This window comes from Vicugna pacos, chromosome 10 (assembly GCF_048564905.1).
Source record: "Vicugna pacos chromosome 10, VicPac4, whole genome shotgun sequence".
NCBI lineage: Eukaryota > Metazoa > Chordata > Mammalia > Artiodactyla > Camelidae > Vicugna > Vicugna pacos.
The window spans coordinates 11,401,862-11,424,838 of NC_132996.1; the positions used below are offsets into that span (position 1 = coordinate 11,401,862).

A 22,977-nucleotide genomic window follows, 5' to 3' on the forward strand; every position below is an offset into this window, starting at 1 on the left:
ACCGTTAAACCTCTTTTTTCTTTCCCGTCACAAAGAAAAGGGTGACTTTCAGCGAAATCTGCAACCAGCTGGTATTAAAGTGAATTCAACAGAAACAGGAATCTGAAAAAGTATTAAATTATAGTCCTTAAAACCCTTTTGTCCAAATAAGGAACGTGGAAAAGCTGCCGAGCTTTCTGAGTGCATCTGCTGGATGGGGAGCGGCTTTGCTCCTCAGCTGAGTCTGCCCCCAGGTAGATCTGAGATGCCTGGCGTCTCCCAAAGCCGTGACTACACAATTCTGTACGATGTCTGTGTTACTTAGCGCTGAGCTCTTCTGAAGCTGGTAAAGCTTTCCGAAGCAAGGTGGAACCAAGAAGCTGACATGTTTTCAGTCTATATGCCTTAAAATTTTGTTTTGTTTCTGGCAAGGGCTGTAGTTAGAACAACAGAACCTCCAGACAGAAGGAAACCTGGACGGGATCCAGCCCAACCTGCTCAAGTCCTCTCTACCTCACTAAGGCAAAGATACGTCCAATTGGGACTGAACCGCTCCTCCCCTGAAATGGACTTGGTTGTGTCTTACGGGACTCGATGCAGATGGGTAAATTCATTCAGAAACATCGCCGGCCCACCTGCCAGGTGCCAGGCAGTGGGCTGGGAACGTGGCCCCACACATGAAGTGCAGAGTCTGCCCCGGGACCACACAGACCAGGTGGGAATGATTAAATACTCAAAACGTAAATGCGACGGCCATAAAATATGTAGGTACCAAGTCCCGAGGGAACAGAAATGCCCCAGGGGGGGTCAGAGAAGGCTTTGTAAAAGAGGTAACATCTGAGCTGTGCCTTAAATAAAGTACAGTGAGGCCAAAAAATAACTTAAAGCAATATTGTGTTAAGACTCAGCTCTCTGTGGCCCTTCAGACATCCTCCTTCCTCTGCCTGGGATTCCTTCTCCCTGTCGGCCTGGTGAATGCTCACCCATAGGGGGCGCCAAAGTAAACGAGCAAGCCCACAGGGGACAAGGCAGTAAGGGTTGAGGCTGGAAGGGGGTGTCCTAGGTTGAAAACCTCATGTCCACCCAGAACGTTGGAACATGATGTTTGTTGCCTGGAAATCGAGTTTTCACAGATGTAATTAGCTAAGATGAGGTCATTCCAACTTAGGGTGGGCCCTAATCCAGTGCCTGGTACCCCTCTAAGAGGGTCATAAGACGACCCAGAGACACACAGGGGAGGAGCTGTGTGAAGATGGAGGCAGAGGCTAGAGGGATGTCTCTCTAAGCCAAGGAACACCAAGGACTGCCCACCACCACTGCCAGAACCGAGAAGAGAGGCCTGCAACTGACTCTCCCTCTGAGCCCCAAAGAAGGAAGTGACCTTGATTTCCAGAACTACAAGAGAACACATTTCTGCTGTTTCAAGCTACCGACTCTGGTGATTTGCCACGGCAGTCCTAGGACACTCCTACGGAGGCGATGCAGGGACCAGATTATGAAACCCTCAGCTTTCGCAGAATGGGAAGCCCCCAGTGGAGAACATGATGGAAATTTCTTTTAGAAAGATCATTACAGCAGTGGATAAAGGAGCACCCTGGAGAGGAGGGACAAGGCAGGGAGTTACTGCAGCAGAGACGGGGGGAGTGGTTAGGACTGAGCTAAGGCCGCAGCAGTGGGGAGAGGGGATGACAGCTCTGAGAGCTACACAGAGAGGGTAACAGACCCCCCTGGTGTACGCTTGGAAGTGATGGATGGAAAAGGGGCAGAACTGAGGCTAATTCTGGGTTTCCAGCTTATGCAGGGGTGTGGGTGGTGGTACCATTAGTTAAAATGAATAAACAGGGAGGAGCAGAGTCAGAGCAGAGGGGAGTGAGGAAGGAGGCAGACCTAAGAAGATGAGAAAGTTTGAACACGAGACAGCTGGAGTCAACAGCATCCTGGTGAGACGTGTAGAAGATAACTAAAAATAAAGGAAAAAAATTTGGCCGTCCTTCCAATTCAGGATTTTGTAGCATATAGACGGTCAAAGCTAAGAGCGTGGTTAGGACCATCAAAGGAGAAGGTGTAGAAGGAGACAAGAGAACCATGGAGGTTGTGAGACCCTAACATTTAAGGGTTGCGCAAAAAAAGAGGGTTAGTCAGCAGGAAGCAGGTAAACCAAGAACAAATTCCACTGGGGGAGCAATAGATTCACGGCAGATGTTTGTCCTTGGATGCATGTTAGCTGGACCATAACATACTGAGAGATGACCTCAAATACATGAAGTCCAGTGAGTGAAGGGCTCCCCAGACAGGCTAATGCATTCATTGCAGCAGCAGCTTACAGAGGACAGAGAAGAAAGATGGTAAGACATTCTATTCTGCACTCATGGGAAGACATCTAAGGTAGCAGGCTTCGTGTCAGGTGACATTCTGGGAGGGACCCAGCAGGAGGGGAGCCCTGGATAGGAGGAGATGGCAGGCAGGGCTTCTGTGTGTGACAGGAGTAAAGACTCCTGTTAACAGAATTAGAACCAAGTGACAAGGAAGCAAGGAGAAACTTTCCTCAAGACACGGATGGACACAGACTGGACCGCCCTGCGAGGCGGGGAGCTCCTGTTCACCGATCATCAGCGAACGCAAGGGGCCTTAGGACTCTTGACTGGGGCTGGCCAAGCTTTTCCTGCAAAAGGCCAGTCAGTGTTGGTGAGCCACGTGGCCTCTGTCACAACTATGCGGCGGTGTCATAGAATAAAGGCAGACACAAGTAGTGTGTATGTGAAGAGGTGTGGCTGTGTTCCAAGAAAATTATTTGCAGAAATGGGTGATGGGCTCTATTTGGCTGCAGCATGAATGTCAGTTTGCCAACCCCTGCCCTGGCTCTCTGCTGCTCAGAGAGTGGTCCACAGCCAGGCACCCTCAGTATCACCTGGGCGCTTGTCAGAAATGTAGGACACAGGCCCCCATCAGACCTGCTGAATCTGAGTCTACATTTCTACAAGACCTCCAGGTGATCTGCCGCCACACAGAGCTTGGGAAACACTGGTCTAGATGAGTGGTGTCCGCACTGGAACCCTAGCTGGGCCAGAATTTCCCCAGAAGTGGACAGAAACCACATTCCTGGACTTAACCCCACTGGATCCAACCGAGTAGTCTGGATGGGGCCCAGGACCCTGGATTTTCACACAGATAATGCTAAGGTTTGAAAAACCCTGGTCTGAAAGTCTCAGGGGACCCCTTCAATGCAGTTTCTATGAATCCATGTAAAGGAAATATAGGAAGGATTTGACAGCTCTGATCACTTTATTTTCTTGCTCTTATTGTGGTTTGGTTTTGTTTTTCTGTCAAAAATCTGCTTTTTGGTTTCAGGAGAAACCTGCCTACATCATGAACTTGAACAAAGAGAACACCCAAAAGGGCCAGTTCCCAAACAGTCCTAAAGCGCCACCTGCTGGTCCCCTTGAATGGACTTGCACGTCCACCAGAGACGCCTTAGTGGTACTAGAGGCCACCAGAAATAAATGGAGAGCAGGGAAGGAGGGAAGGAGATGGAAGAAGTAGGTAGGGAGGACAGCCTGAATTATATTACTGCCATAAACTACACCACTACATGCTTCCCTGTGGGTCTGTCCAAATTTCCCTCTTACAGGGGCACCAGCCATGTTAGATTAGGGCCCCCCCTACTCCCGGATGACCTCCTCTTAACTAATGACATCTGCAACCACCCTATATGCAAATGAAGTCAGATTCTAGGGTATGGGGGTTAGGGCTTCCACGTATTGTCTAGGGGACATAACTGAACCCAGGACCCCACTCACATGAAGAGTTCAGCTGAGTCTGTCTCTCCTGGCAGCACCCGACACAGGCAGGCTATGATACTGACACAAACCTTCTTTATCGGATACCCTGTCTTTCATTCACACAGAACATCCTTATCCTTCTCCCCACAACCCCCAGCCCTCTGTCTCTTGTGCCGACACCTCCTACTCCCCTGACTCTCAGTGGTGGTGCCCCTCAGGCCTCGCCCCCACCTACACTCACTCCCTAGGAGCCCTCCCACCAGCCCCACAGTTTTAAATACCATCCTGACAGACTGCTGTATTTACGCCTCCACCCCACCCTCACATCTCCAGATGCCCGTTGCCTACTCGACACCTCCCTGGGCCATCAGGCTTCTCTGACTTCCCATGTTCAAGCAGAACTATTTGGTTTTCTTCCAAAACCTCCTTCCCCAGACTTCTTCAAAGTAACAAATGGCCTCACCTTCACCCAGTACTGAAAACCTTAGTAGACAGCGTATCCGTAACTCTGACCTTCCCCTCATCCTCCCATGTCGGATTAGCACATGTTGTTGGCTCCACCTCCAATGACGGCCCGAATCTGTCTCCTTCCCACCAGCCCCAGCACTGTCACCCGAGTCCAGGGGATGGCACGCTGCTGCTGTGGGCCAAATCCAGCCACAACCTATCGTGTACATGTCACCTAGCTCGGCAGGGTGGACTGCTGCAACAGTGACAGTGACCAGTGGTGACGAAAACATTTACTATCTGGCCCTTTACGGAAAGTCTGATCACCCCTGGTCTCAGCATTTGATACCACCTTTGACTACTGTTTAGCGTAATCGTCCAGTCAGCAACAGAACGCACCAGGTGATGCTCTCTGCTGGATCATTCTCTGACTTCTCAGAAGTGACAGCTTCCCTTCTGTTTTGTTTCCTGATCAAAACTCTCATCTGTGCCTACCACGTGGCTCTGTCCCGGCCTCTGAACATCATCACTGCTCATCATCACTGAGAATTAGTTCCCAGGAACACCAAGCTCACCTGCTCAGGGACCCGCAATGGCTCCCATCCATCTCCAGCATTTAGCTAGGACGCCTTAGTTTTCAAAGATCCTCTTTAACACTGGCCCAACCCTCCACAGTCAGTCAAAGCCCCATGGATCCCCAGCAGGGCAAGCCAACACCCTTCCTCCCTCCCAGAAGGTGCCTCACACCCTCCCCAGGAAAGGCATCGTCAGCCTCTCCTCTGCCTTATTTCCATCAGCATTTGAATACACTCAAAACTCTTGTCATATTACAAAATCTTCCTGGACCCCAAACCTTCCCTCCAGTTATCATCTGGTCTGTTTCTCTCTCTTCCCTTTCTTGGAAGAGAGATTTTCTGAAAAAGGAAAAAAATCTGAAGAAATTATCTAATTATCTATTACTATCACTTTCTTTTTTTAAAATTGAAGTATAGTCAGTTTACAATGTTGTGTTAATTTCTGGTGTACAGCATAGTGATTCAGTTATACATACACATATTCCTTTTCATATTCTTTTTCATTATAGGCTATTATGAGGTATTGAATGTAGTTCCCTGAGCTATACAGTAGGACTTTCTGGTTTATCTGTTTCATATACAGTAGGCAGTATCTACAAATCCTGAATTCCCAATTTATCCCCTCACCACCTTTCCCCTCTATAATTAAGTTTGTTTTCTCTGTGAATCTGTCTTTGTTTTGTAAATAAGTTCATTTGTGTCTTTTTTTTTTTTTAAGATTCCACATACAAGTAGTATCACATGGTATTTTTCTTTCTGGCTTACTTCATTTAGTATCACAATCTCCAGGTCCATCCATGTTGCTGCAAATGACATTATTTCATTCTTTTTTATGGCTGAGTAGTAATCCATTGTATAAATATACAACAACTTCTTTATCCAATCATCTGTCAATGGACAGTTAGGCTGCTTCCACATCTTGGTTATTGTAAACAGGGCATGTATTTTTTCAAATCAGAGTTTCCTCCAGATATGTGCCCAGGACTGGGATTGCTGGATCACAGGGTAAGTCTACTGTCAGTTTTTTAAGGAATCTCCATACTGTCCGCACCAATTTACATTCCCACCAACAGTGTAGGAGGGTTCCCTGTTCTCCACACCCTCTCCAGCATTTATCATTTGACTAGTCACCTTCCTCACTTCCCTTTCACCCACCGCCATCTGGTGCCCACTCCTCCACTAAAATTCTTCCTCCAGGGTGACTAATGATTTCATCAAATCCAGAAAGTTTTGTCTCCCCTTTACTGCACTGTCTTCTTTGCAGCAGTATCTGACAGAGCTCACTGTCTGAAAATGCTCTTCCCTTGGTTTCTATGACAACCACACTCCTTTCTCCATCCAGCTTTCGGACTACTCCTTCTCTGTGTCTTCTCTGCACGTGTGTTCTCCCCAGTGAACAGTGAGCTCCTGGAGGAGGGGCCATGTCCTTGTGTGGCTCTCTGATGACAAGCATTCTAGAATGTATATGGTGGGCCCCCATTAACGTCAATAAAATCAATTCTGTTACTCGTTCTTAGTCTGAGAATTTCCATTTCTCTGTGAAAGTCTCCATATTAATTCTTTGAACATAATATTAACGATTATTTAAAACATGTGCCCGATCAAACTCTTGTGGGGATCTCCTTTTCTAATTCTTGGTTTTCTCGTACACTGTCATTTTTGATTGAGTGCAGAGCATTTACACATGAAAAACTGGAGGAAGAATCTGAAGCTCTGGGTGAAGTTACTTCCTCCAGACAGGACTGGATTATTTTTGCTTCTGGCTGGCAGGTGGACGAGAGACACTAACAATTCTGTATCTCTTTAATTCAACTGATAATGAAGTGCTTTGACCCAGGACTCTTATGAAGGCTGGCTGAATTCTGGATCACCCCTCTCTCCTCAGCAATGACCTTTCAAGCCTAGAGGTGTTGACCAGGGTCCTTCCAACTTGGTCAGTTTCAATTTTAATTTTTGTCTCCAGCCCTGTGAATCTGGCAAGAACTCTGCCCAGATCCTCAGCCAAACTTCCATCAAAACAAATTAGACTCCCATCACCAGAAAGAGCGCTCCTTAATCTCTAAGACTGAAAACTTAAGGCCTGGCTACCCATGCTGTTGTACAAGACTTCCCCTTCAACCTAGCAGGGGCAGTGGGAGCCCAGAGGCCTGATGCTTGTCTTACAGCCAGCAAACAGTCCTGTGACTCCTGGGTGTGACCTCTCAAGTTACCCTTATTCTACACGTAAAATGCATCTGGATCAAAGTCTCCGAGTTTCTTCGTGTTCAAAGAGTTTTGCAATCTCTAACATCCCTGCCAACTCTTATATCAGACAATCCCAGAAAATACATTGTTCTTTTGTGGATCCATCAATGCCCAGCAGAGCCACTGATGGCAACTTTCCATTCTCATAAGACCATTATAACACATAGACTTAAACTACAACAGCATGGATTTAGACTTGCAAACAAAGATGTCCAGTTTCTAGCACTGTGCTCACTCATACCGAAGATCCTTATTATTTGCTGCCCTGGCAACTAAGCCATGCAAAGTTGATGAGGACCCAAATGGTGCTAAGGCTAAAAGTCAGAGAAAGGTCTGATCCCCAGAAAGAAAGAAGTCACTGTAGGACATGACTACACCGAATGGCAGGCAATACATAAACACGAGGGGTACAAGCCTGAGTCAGAGCAAAGGACTTAAATTGCTCTTTTTAAAAAGATGGATGCTGACTCTGTGTTCAACAACAGGTCAAGGCAAAAGAGAGTCAAACACACTTTAGCCTTTTGCTTTTCAGAGGCTAACGTCCCACGCTTTCCTCGGTGAGAAATACCCCAAGATATGCGAACACTGTGTTCATTTTTATGAAAGAACCAGTGGTTGAAAACACTGACAGGCTGAAACAAAGTTCAACTTTCCCAAGGGTAGAGAAGACCCAACAGAGTCCCTTCAGGATGCAGAGAACATTCTCCTGCACGAACCTGCCGACACTGGCCCAAGTTCCAGGCTGCCCCAGCTCCGTGTGCCCCGCCCCAACACCCTCCAACCCAATCAGGGGGCTCCTGACCTGCTCCCCTTCTCTGAACGATGCTGGTGTCTCCTGGGTAGCGTCTGCCCTTCCTTACAGCCTGTGGACTCATCAGAAAGCAAAAGGGTCTATTCCAAATGCTGGGCCGCAGCCAACACCCCAGACAAATTCATCCCTGGGCTTCCTGATGCCCCGGTAACACACACTGGCTAGATGCTACAGACCTCTATGTTGGCCCTTACTTTTTTCCAGCAGACCCTGTGTGTGGTGGGAAGGGAGCCGGTCGAAGCTCTGGCTGAGTCCCAGCTCTACCACTCTCTAGCAAAGTTCATGCAGACAACCAAAATGTACTGGGAGCCTCCTATGCTTCAGACTCCGCTGGACATCAAAGGTAGAAGCATGACTGACACACATGAGGGGCTGGCCATAATGGCGTTAAAAAAAAAAAATCAAAGAGTGCCTCAGTTTCCCGACCTGCTAAAGGGAGGTGCTGGACCAAGTAATTTCTGAGGTTCCTGGTTTTTTTAAAAATTGAAGTACAATTGACTTACAATGTTATGTTAGTTTCTGGTGTGCAGGATAGTGATCAGTTATACATCTATATATATACTTTTTCATTATAGGTTATTCCAAGCTATTGAATATAGTTCCCTGTGCTGTACAGTATGACCTTGTTGTTTTATGTTATATATAGTAGTATGTATCTGCAAATCTCGAACTCCCAGTTTATCCCTCCCCTCCCCTTTGGTAACCATAGTTTGTTTTCTATGTCTGAGTCTGTTTCTGTTTTATAAATAAGTTCATTTGTGTCATTGCTTTAGATTCCTCCCATAAGTGGTGTTATATGATATTTGTCTTTCTATGTCTGACTTACTTCACTTAGTATGATAATCTCTAGGTCCATGCATGTAGCTGCAAATGGCATTATTTTCTTATTTTTTTGTGGCTGAGTATATTCCATTGCGTATATATTCTGAGGTTCCCTTTCATGTTAACATGCCACAGTTTTATGATCTGAGCTACAGCCCTGGTTGGCCACGCACATCTGCGTGGCTGTGGACTGGCACGGCCTCTCGGAGCCCCGGTTCCCACATCCATCAAGCGAACAGATGAGATCTGGTGTCCCCAGTTACCTTATGCAGGCACAATGGGAGGTTTTCAGAGTCGCCCCGCAAGGAGTCCTTCTGCTGGACGGCGGCCCAACAATAAGAGTCCACGAAGGAAGCCTGACGCCACGAGAAAGAACTGGGGGAGAAGCAGCTTATCTGGGTACCTGAGAAACAAGAACAGGTTGTCCCAAGTGAATGAGAGCACAGGTGTCTGGACCCTTCCCGCCCTTCGCGTCTCTCCCTCCCTGCCTTGGGCTTTCAAGCGTTAGCTACGTCAGCGACCACGACAGGAGTGAAACCAGCATCGAAACCAAACCCCCAAGTCTGCAGTAAAGCTGAGTGTCTGCGAGCTTTCTGGCCAATGCCGGTCGTGACAGCAGCTTGGGCTCAGCTGGGGGGAAACTCCTGAAAGAAGTGAAACCATCACAAAAAGGAAAAGTGGGCAGGAAAGGAACCAGAGCCCCAAACATGCAAAGGAAACGCGCAGAGTTGGTTTAGTTCAGGGTGAGGACCAAGAGGAGGAGGATTATAGGGTGGGGAGGGGACGGGAGGAGGAGGGTCGACGCAGAAAACTGGACCCAGAAAAGGCGTCCTTTTTAGAACAAAGAAACAGAACTTTCAGCCTGAGGAAGCGAAGGCTGATGGAACATCTGGTAAACATCACTGAATGGCAAATCAGCAGTTTTTCCATCTCATCTCAGAAAAGAGAAGGCACGGGCCCAAACTGCAGCCCAAGTGGTTTACATTCAGAAGGCAGACGCTTGAGACCGCAAACCTGCAGACAGGGAGACGGGTGCTGGATGGGGAAGCGAGAGAGCTGGGTCCCACTAACACGCTCCTCTGGAAAGGGGCTCTGGGCTTGGGTTCTCTCCTCTGCAAATGCTACCATGACTTACTCCCTGGAAGATGCTTCATGCTCCTGAGTGCCTGTGTGCTCCTGACTCATACAGGCCAACACCTGGGAAATTGGCCAACGGGACTTCTGGGAGTGCAGGGCTGAAGGCGTACCCCGCCCCTCACCAGCAGACAGAGGGTCTGGCGCTGAACCACTCCTGGCAGCGCAGAGCCCAGCCCCAGCCCTCTGTCCCATCAAGCACGACCAGGAGCATGTGTCTGTCCTGGGCACAGGGGCCAGCTGCTGAGGGACCGCAGGTACACTCTCCTGCCCATCCTGCACAGAGAGAGTGCTAAGTGCTTGGGCTCCGACGTTAGCTGTACGTAACCCTAACTCTGCCACTCACGGCTGGGTGACCTCAGGTCACTTACCTCCCAAAGCCAGGGATCTCCAAATGGGGGTGACATTAATGTCTACATTCTTAGCAGAGTCCATGGTTCCCAGCAGGTGCTCACTAAGTGTTACATTCCTCTATACGAAGTGGCCAGCAGATTCTGTTACAGCTTTAAAGATGGGGATGTGCCCACCAATCTCTCTTCCCACCTCGTAGAGAGGACAGGACAGCAGGAAGACACTGAGCTGGACTTCCCTAGTCCCTTTAGGAGGGATATAAAAAGCCTTAAAGAGTCGCCTTCCTCTGGGGCAGGGTTGGCCCTGACAGTTGTGGCAGGAGAGAGCAGTGACAAGGATGCTATTGGAGGGTAGATTCTTGTGGTGAATGGGGGTGCAACGGGCCAGGCTCTGAGGACCCCCCTCTTCTTCATCAGGTGCCATGATGCCCACAGACATCAAGAAAGGGCTTGTCAGCAACAGTCCGTGGAGGTCACTGTGAAAAGTCACACGCTATCAGAGAGCGTCCCGTCATCGGGTAAGTTCCTGCCAACCAGGGATGGCTTACATAAGAGTTGGGGGATGGGAAAGACATTTAAGGTGCCTTCCAACTCAATCGATTAAACTTGAGTTCTTACATTTTATAAAGAGCAGAGCAGTCAGGAAGCGCAGCAACCCCGGGCTAGCCTCACTCTGCTCTTACATCAGCGTGTCTTTGTCAAATGCCTCCTATGGGGTCCCGGACACCAAGGCCTACTGAGCGTAACCGCACAGACTGTGAGAGGGACAGACCGGCCCTGGGTTATAAATGGACGGTTGCTGGCAAGTTGCTTGCTTAGCAACATCTATCCAAACACGTCCTCGTGAAAATGGACCATCCTGTTAGGATTTGATGGAAATCTGTCTGGCCCGTAAGTTCCTAACATACAGTCTTCATCGTGCATGTGTTTAACATGCAGTAACATTCTTCTCACAGGAAAAGAGTCTCAAGTCCTGGGACCTCAGGGGCCTCCCTCGAGGGAGTGGCAGAAACGGAGCATAAACAACCAAACTTTTCACACCAAAGGTTTTTGTAAAAGAGGAAGAAAGGAAATATAACTGAGTCTATGGACAGAGGCCGAGGACTGAGCTCGTAAGAAAATGTTCCTCCGCTGGAATAGAAGGTCAGAAGGGAAGACAGCCAATAGTCACAGGACAGCAGGCCGCCCTCACAGCCAGATCGAGGGAAGGGGGTAGCTAGATCGGTCTTATCTTCATTGTACCCTGAAGGAAACTGAAGCTCAAAGCAGTTCAGCAATCCCCTACCGAAGGAAGCAAATGGTAGTGCCAGAATTTGAATCTGTGTCTAACTCTCAGTCTCTTAAAACACTCCCCTCTGGACCAGCGACTGCAGCGAGGCTGTGCTGGAGGAGGTCTGCGGAGCCAGAGCCCTGCCGGAGGGGGCTGGTTGGAACAGGTGATTCCTCCAACTGACCAGGATGGGCAGAGCCTCCCAGATGGCGGTCGAGGACAAATCCAAGGAAAGAAACAGATCAAGCCCCAAGTACTGGGTATTCCCAGGCCGGAAACAGGAAACAAAAGAAATGAAAGCCAGGCAGGGGCAGGAGCCACACGGGGAGTGAAGGGCAGGGGTGAAGGTGCAGGGACCCGCACAAGCCAGGCTGTGCAGCCCGACACTGTCACTCAGCCCAGCCTACAGGCACCCGTGTCGGGACGCTCAGCTGCTGCCGTGGGGCGAGGATGCTCAGGGCCTGGACCATCTTGACTCTCCAAATGTAATGCCACATCCCTTATCTCATTTACTCTTCAAAATAATATTGGGTGATTTTTTTAATGTATAAAAATATCATATCACTATGTTGTGCACCAGAAACTAATACAGCGTTGTTGGTCAATTATACTTAAAAAACAAACAAGCAAACAAACAAATGCACAGGAAAAAAGATCAGATTTGTGGTTACAACCACCAGAGATGGGCGTAGGGGGCAGACTGGATAAGGGCAGTCAAATGGACAAACTTCCTGTTATAAGATGTACTAGGGATGTAATGCAGAACATGATAAATATCATGAACACTGCTGTGTGTTATACAGGAAAGCTGTTAAAAAGAGCAAATCATAAGAGTTCTCATCACAAGGAAAAAATATTTTTCTTTTATTTTGTATCTTTATGAGATGACGAATGGTCACTAAACTTACTGTGATCATCATTTCACGATGGATGTAAATCAAATCATTACGCTGTACATCTTAATCTTAGACAGTGCTGGATGTCAACTATATCTCAGCAAAATTGGAAGGAAAAAAAAGTAATACGGGAAGGTAAACAGATGTTCTCGGCATTTTCCCAGTAGTCTTCCAGTGAAGAGAGCTTTCAGTCTCTCTCTACTGCACCTGTTTAAACTGTTGCCACGTTACTCATCCTCAAGCTCAGTTTTGACCTTGACACTAACCTTGGCTCAAGGTTTTTCCCTGGTTCCCCAAAGCCCAGGGGACAAACCCAAACTGATGCTCCAATCCATCCCCATTGCTGCTGTGGCTCGCGCAGCCCCGATTTGTTCCTCAATCTGTGCCTCTCATCACACCACTGCCTGGAGGGGCCTCTCTCCAGTACTTGTTAAAGTCAGTGCCCCTCCACGTCCACCTCCATGGCCCGTCTTTCTAAGCCCAGCTCAAGACATCACTCTCTCCATGAAGCTTCTTACCCACTGGCTTCCCAGAGCCATTTAAAGCCACCAGAGACATGCTGATAATTACGTTCAACCATGTGTGTGCGAACGTCTTATCTCCTCTAGTAATATCTCAACTCTTGGCTGGCTGGGTGAACAGACAGACACACAGACACAAACACACACTCACTCACACTCCACCCACCCCGGCCCTCTCAACTTCACACAGCAACCCTGTATCAAATAAATAATACCTGTCTGGCTGCTTGAAACATCCTCAAGGACTATGATAAACAGCATGTCAAACAACGGTCACGGGTCCCTGTAAGACACCACTATCCCGGCTGGCAGAGATCCCCAGCCAGGGCCCCCGGCTCTTCCCGCTCCGTTCTGCTGCGTGTTGGCTGAATGCGGGCACTCTGATTTCTAGGGAGCAGCTTTGGGGAGACCTGCACTGCCTTTCACAACTGCACAGAAATTGAGAAATGTGTTTCGGTTTTGCACCAGGAGTAACAACACTACTTCCATCTGGCTGAGTGCAGAGAGCACTGTGGGCTGTCCCTACGTGTCTGACCTGATACAACGAAAGATCACGAGGAGGAAACATGTTTCCCGGGCCCCGCGGAAGCAGCTGCAGCATCTGCTAAGAAGTGACCCACATCACAGACATCCCCCTGCCCACCCTCTGGGCCTTGGCCTGGAGCCCAGGCCACGGGGCACACCTGTGCTCGGAGTGGCAGCCCAGCGAAGATGTGCACCGGAACCCCAGGTGCAGCTGGTGGAGAGCCAGGGGGTGGCGCAGCACCAGAGGCAAGGAGGAGGGCCAGCCCAGCGCCACCAACTCCAGCTCGTGCAAGGCTCTCTGCTCCCGGGACCAGCTCACCAAGAAGGGCTCTGGCCTCCTTTCGCTGTCCCTCTCTTTTCGAGAAGCTTTCTTTTCATTCTGATGCATTACTCTCACCCAGTTGGTTAGAAGGGCCCGCCAATAAAAGGCCATGAGTTCTGAGAGAGCTCCCTGGCATCTCCTCACAGACATATCATCCATTCTCCCTCCCTGAGGGCTGGGTGGGAGGAAGTTTTCCCACTTTTATTGCTTCTGCATTTAAATGCTACTTGCAACTGTGAGTGGGGCAGGAATCCGGCTTCCTGAGAAGTTAATGAAACTCATCAAAGCCACACCACCAAGAGAAAGATCTAGGTAACTGCCTGCGACGACTTTAAAGGAACTTTCAAAGGGAAGAGACTCTAAGCTGGTAACCAGCACACTGAGGAGACCAGAGAACCACTCTTTGCCGTCTACTCTGACCCCATTTTAAAGACAGGGGGATCAATTAGGACCTTGGAATTAGCAGATACACACTATTGTATATAAAATAAACAAGTTCCTACTGTACAGCACAGGGAACTACATTCAATATCTTGTAATAACCTATAAGGAAAAAGAATATGAAAAAAGAATAAACTTGTGTAAATGAATTACTATGCTGTATACCAGAAACTAACACAACACTGTAAATCAACTATACTTCAATTAAAAAAAAATGTTTTTAAAAGACGAAGAAAGTGAAGCCCTGAGCTCCCCCGGTGAGTGGGTTACGGAGCTGGGACACAAACCCAGGTCTCCATCTTTACCTTCCAAACACAAGAAAGAGGAGGCGAAAAGCACAGGTTATTAAAGAAACTTGGGTCAGAGAAGGTCAAACCAGAACAAAGGGGACAGGAAAGGTCCAGAAAACTGCGGGGTGGCTGTTCTAGGAGGCAGAAACGGAGGACAGGGTATAATAATGACTCTATCAGTCGCACTCATTACTACTGATAGAGCATTTTAAAAGTTCACGAAATGTTTTCATTTTTCAAAACAAAAAGTTCTATTTCACTTTATTGTCAATTACACACACACACACACACACACACACACACATATACACACACATAGGGGAGATCCAGGTAGATCATAATACAACCTACGGGCCACTAAACTTAAAGTTCTGGCTCTATCTCAAGGTTGCCAAAACAAAACAAAACCAAAACCTGAAAACGACTCTATTATAAACTCTCAAGTCCTGTGAGAACAGTCACTTTAAAAGGACCCTGATTGTGTGGCATAGAGAGATGGGTAGCAGTCAGTGCTTAAAAATAAACACCGACCAGTAACAAGTGCTCATAAGGATGCAACAAGTCTGAGTCTGTTTCAAGTACCTCTGACTCCAACATACGACCAAACGAAGTCTGCCCCAAAGGATCCTTTCTTGCCAGGTACTCAGATTGCACCCAGGATAAAACAGAGTGAAATTCTAATAATCTCAGGATAACTTCTCTTTCTAAAAATGAGTCAAACTCCTCCCTTTCACCTCTCTCCAGTCGACTTCAACCCAAGTCCACCGCCAGCTTCAAACACAAGCAAATAAATCCTGCAAGTTCCAAACTGTCCATTACTGCCTTCAGGTTTGCTTTGCAGGAACTGACCCCAAGGTACACAAGATGTCTTAAACCAGCGCAAAAACAGAAGTGTCCCCTGTAGCCCAAACTGAAAAACGCAAAACTGAATTGGAATGATAGTTTTCTTTTCCTTTAAACCAAGGTGACTCACCAGTTCTCTTTTTTCCCCACAGCTAAGTCTGGCTTTTAAAGAGAACCCAACCAGAACTAATGCGTGCTCCTCCATCAGACAGGCACACTCAAATGTTACCTTCCAAACAAGTCTCAGGAAGTCCACAGAAACTTCACTACCCACCCCACGTTGTGCAGAGCAATCAACAAGTGCTTGGCATCTCAGCATTGATGGTTTTCCACTTCTGGGTCTAACAAATTAGACAAAGGCCCCTTGGTGCACAATGCTCTGGCTAAACAAGGGGAAGAACAGCCTGACCTAGTGACCACACGGTCCAGGATGTGCGACTCCAGGGCAGACAGCCAAGAGAACATACAGACAGTCAAGCGGGCGAGCCTCCAATGGGACCTGCAGGGCTCTTTTAATCCAATCAAGAATGATGGTGTATGACTGGATAAAGAAGTTGTGGTATATTTATACAATGGAATACTACTCAGCTATAAAAAAGAATAAAATAATATCATTTGCAGCAACATGGATGGACCTAGAGATCATCATTCTAAATGAAGTGAGCCAGAAAGAGAAAGAAAAATACCATACAATATCACTCATATGTGGACTCTTTAAAAAAAAAAAAGGGCACTATGAACTCATCTATGAAACAGAAAGAGACCTGCAGACATAATAAACAATCTTATGGTTACCGGGGAAAGGGGGCGGGAACAGAGAAACTTGGGAATTTGAGATTTATAAATGTTAGCCACGATAAATAGAAAACGAATGTAGGTATGTATATGCATGACTCAGACACTGTGCTGTACATCAGAAATTGACACATTGTAACTGAAGGCAGTTCAATACAAAAAATAAAATTTAAGAAAAAGAATGATGGTATAAAAAATACAACATTAAATAGCCTGCTCAGTGGAAGAGCAGAAGCAGAAAGAAAGCCAGATGGAGACCACAGCTCCAAGGAACCAGGAAGCCAGCATTATACCCAGAAGAACAGACTGGACAGCTCAGTAGTGGTTTGAGGGGTTGCTTTCCTAAGGTGGAGAATCAAGTCCCTTAGCACACCCAGAACATCTACACCCAAAAGAAGAACTTGTATCAATCCAGTGTAAAACCTGACAATTGTTCAGTGAATAAAATTTCAACGACCTTGGTACCAGGGAAAAAAAGATACAAAAACTTAGTGTTCTAGTAAAGATGCAAAAAAAAAAAAAAGACTCAATGTATTTAAACATTATTTTCTTTCTTTCAATTTTTACCATCTGAGATTAAACTAGCTCAAACATGCAGAAAAATATAGTAAATGATATAAAACATCCAGGAGCTTAAAGCAACACTGACATTTTGCTTTATTTACCTCCTCTCTTTTTTTAAATTAAAGATTTTATTTGGAATTTTTTTCAGACCTACAGAAAAGTTATAAGAACAGTACAATGATATTCAGCCATTAAAAAGGAAATCCTGCCATTTGTGTCAATATGGATGGCCTTTGAGGGCATTATGCTAAGCGAAATAAGTTATGACAAACACAAATACTTTATCTTATTTACATGTTTTATCTAATAAAACCAAACTTACAGAGACAGAAAATAGATCGGTAGTTGACAGAGGCTGGGCTTAGAGGGTGAGGGAAATAGGTAAAAGTGGTCAAAGGTAAAAGCTTCCATTGTAAGTTCTGAGGATGTAATGCACAGCACAGTGACCATAGTTAATTACACCGTACGGTATATTTCAAAGCTAAGCAAGCAGATCTTAAAAGCTCTCATCATGGGGAAGGGAGGCAGGGCTCAATGGTGAAGTGTGTGCTTAGCATACACAAGGTCTTAGGTTCAATCTCCAGTACCTCCGTTAAAAAAATAATAATAAAAAATAGATAAAAGTTCTCATCACGAGAAGAAAATTTTAACTATTGAAGGTGACGGATATTAGCAAAATGTACTGTGGTAATCATTTCTCAGTACACACAGATATCAAATCATTACGTTGTACACCTTCCACTTAAACAATGTTATATGTCAATTACAGCTCAATAAAGTTGAAAAAAAAACCCCAAATCTGTAAACATGTATAAAATACAGTATCACCACAAAAAATAACATTACAGTGAAATACGACATTGTCGACATTCTGCCACATGTCCTCCCCCTGTATCTATGTATATATAATATACACATTTCTTTTCTGAACCACTTGAGTAAGTTGCAGAGATTGTGACCCTTTCCTCTCAGAAGTGTGTACCTTCTGAAACAAGATATTCTCTTACATATGCAATTACCAGAAAAGAACCCAAACAAATTAAAAACCTGATACAATACTGCTATCTATATTCAGATTTCCCAAGCTGTAGCAATTTTTCCCCCTCTAATCAGGATCCAATCCATTTAGACATCATGTCTCTCCAGACACTTTATCCTGGAAAGGTCCCACAGCCTTCTCTAGCACTCAAGACCCTAACACGAGCGAGAAGCACAGACCCTCTGGTTTGTGCAACACTCCTTCGTTTGTGTTTGTTATTCTCCGGGCTCTGATCCAGGTTCTGCATTAGAGGCAGTGATCCCGTGGAAGGACTGTAGGTCCTCCAAAGGACACCTCTGGAGGCGCCAGAAGACAGTTTCCCCACAACGGGTGATGTCCCCTAAGACCGCCACTTGGTTAAGGTGCCGTCTGCCAGGGTTCCACCATAAAAGCACCTTCTTGCCTGAGACGTACGTGGTCTCTGCCTCTGACACTGTGTAAGTTTCCCCAGCAAACTTTCACCCAGGGGTGAATCAAATACTTCAGCAGCGGCTACAAAATGCTGATTTCCCAACTTTATCCTTCCCTGTACATTTATTAGGTGGCATCTGACCAAAAAAAGGAACTTCCCCTTCACTGCATTTTTTTTTGCATCAACATGGACTCACGTACAGTCTTCCGTTTCATAATTCATCATTCATTTTGACGCTCAAACTATTTCAGTCAAACTAGCCCCGTGTCAAAACATGCTCCCTTCGGTTTCTGAGCACTTCCACACTTCCTGGCACAAGACCTTCTGGGCTTACTGTGTACTTTCCCGGCCCCGGCCCTGCAATTGGCCTTTTCTCCAAGGAGCCCTTGGTTCCTTTTAATGGGTAATAAAATTTTAAAACCAAAATTTGGATGCTAGCTGTGCTCAATGCCACTGGGATGTCACTGTTCCTAAGCTCTTTCAGCAGACACAGCTAGGAAGTCAATTTGCAAGAGAGAGAGAGAGAGAGAGTGTGTGAGTTTATGCTGAGACTTCTACTTCCAATCCAACACCTGTGGGGTCTTCCTTGCCTTCCCCCATTTCATGTTTCTATCTTCTTTCTTGCAGTGAGATCTTTAGCTCCCAAATACATCAACAATAGTTACTCCTTTGCTCAGTCCTCAAATTCATGCAAAATGATTTCAGAATGTTCAAAGCAAAGACACCTTCTGATTTTCATTTTAAAAGGTTCACTCTGGACGCTGTGTCAACACTTGGCCATTTGGGGTCAAGAACAGAAGCAGAGACCAGTCAGGAATCTACTGCAATGGTCTAGGTGAGAGACACTATGAAGAAGCAGTCACAGCACACGTGTGCCTGGTCTCTTCCATCACCTCTAGTCCCAGCCTGGTCTAGGCCAAAGGCTTTGCTTCCATGAAATGACTGTTAGTGCAAAAGGTTGATGAAAGATAGAAAGGGAAATCAATACAAACATCTCTGCTATAACACCATTTGTGTTTAAAAAAAAAGTCGTGTTCTGCAAAATCGCTGAGATAACAGAACTTATGGAGCAGATTTTACACCCAGAGCACTAACCAAACAGCAACAATCCTGATAAAAAACATACTAACATGATGAAGGGATGTGTGAGCAAGGCTGCTGACTTATGCATCCAAGTACAAAAGCAAAACACGCGAAGACCAGGGAGAACTGTGTGACAGCACTTTCAAAACGGGACGTGTTCCGCTGAAGGCTGCTTCATCCAGATCTTCGTGGCACAAATCACTCACATGCTGGCAAGAAGGCCAACGTGAGCCAATGGGACTCACACGTTATAACAATATTCCCTCACATACTGATCACCTAAAGCTACTTCTCATCACAGAATCACCTCCTAAGGAGGAGAGCTGTCACTAAAGACTGATGAGATAGGAATTAGATGCTCTCATTTAATCGAATAAAAGAACCTGCTGGGGGAGGGGTGGTACAGCTCAGTGGTAGAGTGCTTCCTCAGCTTGCACAAGGTCCTGGGTTCAATCCCCAGTACCTCCACTAAAAATAATGATTTTTAAAAATTAAAAATTAAAAAAAAGAACCTGTGAACTAGTTATCCTTTACTGTCTTTTGTCAGATGAGGAAACAGGGTCTCAGAGAGTTTAAGCAACCTCCAAAGTCAGGCAGCTACTGCTGCAAACAGGTTCAACAACCCAAGTGTGTAGCCCTACTTGTCCCCCAATGTGACGACACTCCAGGAAGGAGTGACCAGGGAGGAGCCAAGGCCACGGCAGGGTGGGATGGAGAAGGACAGATGCTGTGGAATGCAAGGCTGGCTAGTAACACAGGTAGCAGGAGAGAGCCAGCCTCAGTCTCCCTGACAGCCTGGTCCTGAGCTCTAGGGCCAGGTTCACCAAAAAAGCGTCATCAAAAACCTCAGAGCCAACCAGAGCAGCACCCTGTGGTCAATGGATGATGTGTAAGGACCTAATGCTATTTCGTGTGGAGTCAGAAAGCTTATTGGTATGGGAGGGGGCCTCAGGCATGGAGCCAGCAGGGATGGAGGCTGGACCCATGAAGGGAAGGGCCAGATCCAAGAGACAACATGATCAGAAACAGCACAGCAGGAATGACATGTGAGAGCCAGAAATAAATCCTGCAGCAACCCTAGATGGTCACACTTCCACTAGGGAAATGTGCTCTTGGTTTCTGCATTACAAGAGGGCAGTGGTGAAGCCAGGCACCACTCCAAAATGAACATGAGAAATGGACGCTGTCCTTAAAGGCGGGGTAGCTGAAGAAAAACACTGAAAGGAACAGCTCATTTAGGGCCAAGGGGGAAGTTAATAGACACTTTCAAGTATAAAAAGGGTTAGAAAAAAATTATTGTCCGACCGGTCCTCAGTGACACAGAGGTCTAATTTGTGTGAAACAATATGGAAGTCCAGTTAGGTATGGGGAAGGGATTTTGGCCTAAAGGAAAAAATAAGCTACATCTATAAAAAGAGGTTCTAGAATCTTTATTCCCTGAATAGTGCTTTATGTTCCCATTCTATCCAGTAGGTACTAAGCGTTCTCTTTCACTTGCTAGCAAGTTACTTAACCTCTCTGAACCTAACTGTTCTTGTTTGCAAAACCTCCTAGGATTCCTATTAGGATTAAATGAAGTGCTGCCACGTGCAAGCACACCGTAAGAACTCCATCAGTGGTAGCTGTTGCTTTTACTTCTATGCATGGGCACCGTGGTGGAGAGGAGACACAAGGACACGGCGTTCCTCTGTCGCACCCTGTGTCATTTCCCAGTGCACGCACAATCATTTGCGTTTCACGTGTTCTTGCTGGTTTGCTTGTTTGTCTCACTATCTGCAACTCCTGAACACACGCACCATGGAAGGACCCCCTGGGTAACTGGGATCTGAGATGTACTGGGGCCACAGCCTAAAACTAGACCTAGCTTTGTTAAGTCCTTTTGTATCCTCTCTCCCTGGATGATGCCTGGTGTAGATCCTGCAACAAAGAAACCCTACTGTGTAGGAGAAGGCCTTGAGTGCTTACATTTGGTATCAATCAAAGACCAGTGACTCTAGAAAAATGAAAAGAACCGACAACAACTTCTAGTTATTTAGACAACCGGTCACGAGGCTTCTCGGCAGACACAAAGACATTCTAAACGGACCACCAAGGATTTCACGTGGTAGAGGCAGACACTGGAGGGGCAGATGCTCTTCTCTCAAGCAACATCAGAAAAGAGACATCCTAGTTTCTCCAAGCTGGGTATTTGACGCCACAGAGCCTTCGTGCCGGCAGCATCCCAGAAAGAGCCAAAGACCCTCGCTCTCCCCCAGGGCGGTTTTTTCTGTTTCTGTTACAGTGCAACAGAGCACAGCTGTTCTCCCTAAGGTACTCAGAGCCTGCACGGGGCACAGTACCACGTGGGATTCAAAGACAAAGAGAGCATGGTCCCTGCCCTCCAGGAGCTTGCAGTCCAGTGGAAGAGGCCAAGAAGATGAACCACTAGTGGTAACAGACCAAAAAAAGCATGAGCCACGGCAGATGTTCACATTCAAAGAGAAGAGAGGGGGAAACCCAGGCTGGGGAAACAGCATGAGCAAACGCTTGGAGCATTTGGCGTTCACAGCACTTTACAAAGGGGAGCAGACCATGGTGCCTGGAACAGAGTCCAGCTGGGGACCAGATAAAGGACATTCTGGGATGACATGCTGGCGTGTGGAGACTTGACTCTAGGATAATGGCAGTTTGGCAGGGTGGGGTGGGGCAGCTGTGTTTCAAAGTCCTCGGGCTGTAATCTCTCCATCTATTGTCCTGATGCCCTGCTGAGGCTGCAGTGCTGAACTGGGGGTGGGGCTGGCTGTGACTCTAACAGACTCTAACTCCAGCAAGAATGCAAGGGGTGGCGGGGACAATCCCGTGGCAGCAGGGCAGAGACCAAGTGCGAAGCAGCATCTTCTGTGCTGGGCTAGAAGCCCGCTCTGCTTTCAGTCCGCTGCTCCTCACGTACAGGCAAGGGAGAGGGCACAAGGCAGGCCTCAGGAGCAACTGCCTACGTGTAGAGGTGAGAGGCACCTTTTCCCTTCGGACACCAAGCCCTCTGTTGTTCTGCACCAGGACCCGGGCCAGGCCCTCCCAGAGCTGCAGCTGCTCACAGGCCCTCAGTGGACAGGGCTTCCTGCTCTGGAGAGTGATGACAGCCGACTGCTAGGGTTGACCCAGAGCCGTGCCAGGCCCACCCCAGCCAGGCACGGCCTTCCTCACTGTCTACTGTGCCAGGCCAGGCTTCCAAAGCGACCACGGAGCCCCAGAGCACAACCACTGAATGTGCCATCTCGGGTCCTTCCCAAATCAGCTCCGACATCCCAGAACAACAGGGAGGCATCAGTGTGTCTGCAGAGCTCCCAGCAATGGCTCCTGATAAACTTTTATAAACCATCTGCCCCATATAAAGCACCATGGTGTGTGTGTGGGGGGGGTGGAGGGGTAGAACAGTGGTAGAGCACGTGCTTAGCATGCTTGAGGTCCTAGGTTCAAACGCCAGTACCTCCATTAAAAACAAAAACAAAAAAACACAGCACCATGGTGGAGTCCAGGCTATCTGTGACGGTCCCCGTCCTCAAAGTGCGCAGAGTTAGCCTGAACTTCACTGCAGTGGCCCCTGACTAGTCTCTCCACATCCCTATTCCAGTCCCACAAAGTCTCTGGGATGAGATTTTTAAAATGCATATCTGATTACGTCACTCATAACTAAAAGCCCTCTGACCGCTCTGGATAAACTTTAAAATCCAAACCCCACGGGGACCTCCATGATCGAATCCCTGCCCACGTCTCTAACCTCTACCACTCACCCTTCCCCGCTGCTCGCCAGGCCCCGGGAACACCAATCTTTTCCTTCTCTCCAAGAAATCATGCC

At 47.2% G+C, this 22,977-nt stretch overlaps 1 protein-coding gene across 1 annotated transcript in view; it reads right to left on the minus strand.

Moving 5' to 3' along the window:
- Positions 1–22,977, minus strand: part of PANX1 (pannexin 1) — a 43,160-nt gene that overhangs the window by 9,952 nt on the left and 10,231 nt on the right. The window contains exon 2 of the mRNA XM_006206749.4: positions 8,921–9,060. Within this exon, the coding sequence (XP_006206811.1) occupies positions 8,921–9,060 (140 nt within the window). The remainder of the gene's footprint in view (positions 1–8,920; positions 9,061–22,977) is intronic.